This window comes from Tupaia chinensis, unplaced genomic scaffold, assembly GCF_000334495.1.
Source record: "Tupaia chinensis unplaced genomic scaffold, TupChi_1.0 Scaffold000032_1, whole genome shotgun sequence".
Lineage (NCBI taxonomy): Eukaryota > Metazoa > Chordata > Mammalia > Scandentia > Tupaiidae > Tupaia > Tupaia belangeri.
Window position 1 is genome coordinate 168,195 of NW_006159462.1, and position 6,000 is coordinate 174,194.

Consider the following 6,000-nt stretch of genomic DNA (forward strand, 5'->3'; position numbering starts at 1 on the left):
ACTTAAACAGACATTGCAATTTACGGAATGCTAAGTGAAGGTTTTTTTTTTTTTTCTTTTTAAACCTTGGTTACCAAGTTCAAATAATAAGTTTTAAGTTACGTAAAACAATTTACAATTTTTTTTCAATATTTTATTCTTAAAAACAGATTTTAAAGAAGTAAACACACCACTATTAATTTTATAGCCTGTTTACAAACTTGGTTTTCAAAACATGTTATTGATGAAGCTGATAACTACATTCAATCTAAGTAAAATATAAGTCAGACAGATTAACAACAATAAAAAATTTTACTTTAATAGATAGTATAAAATTTGAAATTGATTTTTGATTTTAGTTTTATAGGTATGTCTTTCGATTGTGCTTTTTTTTTTTTTGGTTTAGTAAACAGAATGATAACAGGATGTTTTTTCTTTTTAAAACACATAACAAATGTGATTAAAGAGATAGAAAAAAGCCCAAAGGATGATATGATGAATTGAAATAGATTAATTCCTCTATGTGACTTAAATAATACACTTTATTTGTTATAGTGCCTTTTAAAATAATTACTACCACAAATTGTTTGTAGGGGGAAGTCCTAGTAAAAATAAAACAGCATAATATTCTAGCCAGATAGAATGAAAAATGGGATAAAAGGGTTTAACAAGAATATCAAATGTTCATAAATTTCTTAAGAATAGGACACAGTAAAGAAGAACTACTACATGATTATGTACAATTCAAACAAAATATTTCAGTGATGGCTCATAGCTTAATGAATATGTGGACCATTGAAAGAGAGAAAACATTGTATAAACAGATCTCCAATTGCTCAAAAATCTTTAATAACTATGAAGAAAGTTTATATTCTCCTAAGAGAATGAGAAACTATAATTTTAGAAAAGAGCAATGATTTCCTTGGTACGTCTAAGTCTATCAACACAAAAATTTGTACATTTTTAACTTAGAGTGCTAGACTATGAGAAAAATAGAAAATGCAGAGAGTGAAGAATTGTTAGAAAAAATAGATGTTTTGTAAACAATACATTGGAAGGAAGGAAAATCAGACATTTAAATTGAGAATGACGATGGAAGAAGCAGTAGGGTCTTTATTAACTTTGGTCAAAGTGACAGTGTTCTTGTGATAAGTGGGGGGCAGGGTAAAACTGCCTAAAAAAATTGTGTCTTCTATATGGTTATGAGGATCTCATTATTTAATAACTCTGAACATAGCATGGAAATTGATATCATTCCTTAGTGGGTTTCTAGACTACAGGGTCACTTACCTTGATAAACAAAGTGAAATCCCTTAGCTGTTATTGGTCCAACTGAAGTAAATCGAATTGTGATCTGATTACCTGAACTCAGTGGAAGTGATTCTCCTACTCAACAAAACAAACACTAAGATATCATAAATAATTTTCATTCAGTAAACCTAACAAATTATTTTACACTGTCATTTGAAAATGTCAATCTATCTTCTATCAAATTACTTTAAATTATCCTACTGCTAAGAATATATTTTCTTTGAGTTCAGCTTTAATTGCAATCTTTTTACCAGAATACTTTAATTACATTTTGATATATAGTGTCTTATTCTTCAAATAATTCTTATATATTTTATTACATTAAACACAGACTAAGTGATTAATATTATATTTGCTTGATTACAATTCCATAAAATAGTTGGTTATATTTTTCTCAAGCTTCTGAGTTACTGTTAATTCTGTTTCTATTATTTTAAAAAAGAAAATGATTCTATTTTCAGTTCACTTTATTTCTAGTATGGATGACATAAAGCTCAACTTACACTACAAAGCTAATCAAAGTTAGTCTTTAACCAATAACTGATGCATGGCAGTTCTATTAAAGGATACCTGAATGGGATCCTGAGAGGGAAGATAACAGAGAAGATTGCTGAGTTGGCCCATCATACACCTCAACAACATCGTGGAGTGATGTCTGGAAAAATACAAACTGGCCAAACACCACTGATCAACAGGAACCAGGAGAAGCAAACAAATCACCAACCATCCAAAAACAAAAACAAAAAACAAAAAAAATAGAAAGAGGAGGAGAGAGAGAACAAAGTATTACAATATAATAGTCATCTTTTTTTTTTTTTTTTCTACCTTTAAAAGGGGATAAGTGCCAATTGGTTGATATTCCTGACACATGTATTTCAGGTCATAAACGTAATGGCTATGACCTAAAAGCAATAAAATTTAAGGAGACTGTTTTAAAAATTAAATGGGTATAGCATTAACTTTAGATCAGAAATCATTAAGGTTGGTGATCAATATTTTATATGAACCACTTGGGATTTTTCCAATGGTTGTTTGATTCTTTTCACTTTGTGACTCTCTTCTCTTTTTCTAATTTTTTTCTCCTCCTTTAGATGAAATAGACAAAGTTTTAATTCAGGGATTTTTTTTAATTGCTCTGAAAATAGTATTCCATTTAAATAATAGTTCACTAGAAAAATATCAGTAAGATATTTTTCAGGTATAGTGTTTACTTTCAATTCTAAATTCAAAATGATTCCTAAACATTTATTGTTCACTCTCTACCAAAATTTAAAAAAATTATGATTCCTCAGCAATTGAGATATTATAAAATGTTACAAAATGATTACTTTTTTACAGTGAGCACAGTGCTTAAGTATTTACCAAGAGAGATTAATAAATGTTTCTTTTAACTTCATTTTGTACTTGTCCTTTATGATATAGTAAATTTACATTCAGAATCTACCTAAACTATAGCTTCAAAGACAGAATCTGTACCACAGCAGAAATCACCTTGCATTTTATTTTTTAAAATAAAGTGGATATCAAAAATTATTCTTAAGACATTTCTCAAGATAGAAAAATGGTGGGGTTTAAAAGAGTATGAACTTTTTAAAATTTTAATGATGTTAAAGCAAAGTAGAAATTCAAAATTACATTACTTCAGTTAAGTTACACATTGCGTGAGTATAGACATATATATTAAAACTTCTAATTTATATTTTTTACACTTCGAGTCAAAGTTATGAATATCCTCTAGTGGTCCCTATGCAAGCAGGCTAGTTCACTCAAAACATGCTGCATTTTACCAATACAGGTGTACACATGATAATGTAAAGAAAGCTACACTTACTTGCTTATTTTTCTGACCTGCAAAAATAAGCTGGTGATCTCAGTCCAGTTCTTTGTAGATTAAAAGAAAATAAAGAAACTAGCAGATAAATTTCCTTATTTAGAATAATTGAAGTAATTTAATTTGTAAATAATCCTCCTTAAAATATTTTGTAGAATTCATGAAAACAAATTTGTATTTCCACTAAACAAGATACATGCAGGGAGTTATTTGAATGGTTTACAAGCCACATGAAAAACTTCAATTTAAGACCTTTTATTAAGGATCACAATTTTGGTATATCCAATCACAAATTATCACAAAAACTCCAAAAAAAAGTAAGAAAAGTTTAGTTTTTGCATTGTTTAGATAGGTGTTTGCATTATCTATTTTCAAATTGGCTTTACAAGTTCTCTTACAATGCAAAGTTGCCAATGGCTTATCAAGTGGCAAAAAAAAAAAAAAAGTTAACCTAATCATGAAAAGTTTATTAAATCATGAACACTGTGAAACAAGATTCTTGACAGATAGCTTTTTTTCTCTAATCTTTTTAGGAGGTCATTAAAAAAACTAAAGTTAAAAATCTTTTAATCCTTTCTACAGGAATTCCATTAGAAAACATTCCCAGCTCCCAAGCAAACCACTACATTTACAAACCACTACATTTAAAAATAACCAAAATACACAGTTATCTAAGAGTTATATTTGTTGTTGTTGTTGCTTTAGGTTTTTGCTACAGGGCATGTGAGCTTGCTCTAGAGAGACAATGAGAGAGAAAGTGAGAAACCAGTACCCCCAAGGGGGATGGCCACAGTGCAATCCCTTTTCCTCCATTCTCCTGGGGAATGCACAGGTGCTTGCCAGCATTTTCAATCCACCTGGTCTAGGACTAAAACCACAATCAATCATGTGGGAGTCCAGCACCGTAACCAACATGCCAGCTGCTGGCCCCATCAAAGAGCTTTTTGTGAAGAAAAAGAAAGAAAAACAAGAGAAAACTCCCTCTTTTTTTTCTCTTTCAGCCTCTTCTTAATTATTTCTTACTAAAGATAAACCAGTTTTTTCACCAGCAAATTAAATACGTTCAGAGTATAAGTGTTGATTTTGAACACATAAACACTGTATTTTTGCATTATGTTAAGTAATAAAAACTAGGGCATGCTATTTTGAGTGCTCTTAGTAATTTCTGCTTGTAATTTGTTGTAGTAACTTTAAAATGAGAGTAGGCAGATTTGAGAAGGCTATAGGATGGAGAAAAGTATTGAATCTTACCTTACTAAGCCATGAGCAAGCCACTTTAATTGCAATCTAACTCTGCACTAATAGAGGCGATGAAATTTTAAATTAAAAGCAGTTTTTATGAAACAAAGTTAGTCTGAAAAATAGCATGATATCAAGGATAATTTTAAAGCAAATGTTTATTTTATAGCATAAGGAGTCAAGAACACTTACAAAGTGACCTGATTTCCCACACATTATCAGATTAACTATTGTCTCATTAAACTGACATGTTGTAAACTTGAACCAAGTCCTTTTCTCATTCAGATATCTTACTAATTAAGTGGCAACCCTCAGAGTTGGTTCATTTCCCCATTCTCTATGTAAATACCTAACTTTACCTAGCTTTCTTAGGTATAAGCGCCAGTAGGTTTTCTGCTTCTGAAATGTTTTCATTGGCAAAAAGGCATCCTTTGGTTGAAACTAATGTAGGGAATATTTGATTTTAAAGTGAACCAATGATTACTGTTTATTTATTTATTTTTTTACCAAGCAAACCCTTGTCTAGCACTATCCTTCTCTTCTCTTCTCTTCCCTTCCCTTCTTCTCTTCCCTTCCCAATTTTTTCCTTTCCATTCCAAGGTTTTTGCCATAGGGTGTGTGTTGTGTGTGCTCTCTAGAAAGAGCCAGAGACAGTGAGAAGGAAAGTGAGAAATCATCCCTAGGGGGTATGGCCATACCACAATCCCTTCTCCTTCATTCTCCTGCCGGGATTCTGGGCATACAAGCACATGCTCAGCATGGTTTTCAAGGTATCAGGTCCGGGACTCAAACTGCTGCTGATCATGTGAGAATTCAACACCTTAACCATATGCCACCTAGTGGCCCCAACACTGAATTGTTTCTTAAGAGAAACGCCAGTGTAAGAGATTTTTTTCCTCCTTAAAAAACATTTATTTAATTAAATTTATTTATTTATTTATTTATTTTATTTATTTTATTTTATTTTCACTACAGAGAGAGACAGTAACTGAGAAAACAAGCCACCCGGTCTGGGACTCATACCATGGCTGGCCATTTAGAAGTCCAGAGCCTTAACCACCACTCCATCTGCCGGTCTTGATTATTTTTCCTTTTCTTAATCATAGTATATGTTAACGATAATGTTTCTAACTTGTTAAAAAAAAATCTGTTTCTGTAATGTAATACACACTACAGCAAACAAAGGAAGAAAAGTAAAACATAGTAAGGTATTTAAAGCAATAAAAGACCCAAAAAAATGCAAACAGCCCAAAAAATAAGCCTATGTAAATAAGCTATGTTTATGCCTAAAACTATTTCTGAGCCTATTTGCCATACTTTTTATTCTAGAACAATATTTATTTATTAAACCACTATTAAATGGTTGTATTCCATAATATACCAGGCAAAGAGTTAAATGCCAGGGTTACAAATAGCCAGACCACTGTCCCTATTCTAGGGCCCCAATTAATGATATATGTGTTCATTTGTTTGGCATCTTAACTTTATTCTGCTAATGAAAATATGCTAGATTAGTCAATCAAATTATAAAACATCGGTAGAGCACTTTGAGTATGTTAATTATTACTATGTTAATCACTTAAACCCATAATTCTCAGCAAGTCTTCTACCAACTTCTAATGGCCAACATTTTTTTTTTT

General features: G+C 31.0%; 1 protein-coding gene across 1 annotated transcript in view; it reads right to left on the reverse strand.

Annotated features, from left to right (window-relative positions):
- Positions 1-6,000, reverse strand: part of CSMD3 (CUB and Sushi multiple domains 3) — a gene marked incomplete at its 3' end in the record, with an annotated part of 1,277,483 nt that overhangs the window by 168,075 nt on the left and 1,103,408 nt on the right. The window contains exons 33-34 of the mRNA XM_027771421.1: positions 1,861-1,974; positions 1,270-1,365 (exon numbers count right to left, since the gene is read on the reverse strand). Coding sequence (XP_027627222.1) covers positions 1,270-1,365; positions 1,861-1,974 — 210 coding nt within the window. The remainder of the gene's footprint in view (positions 1-1,269; positions 1,366-1,860; positions 1,975-6,000) is intronic.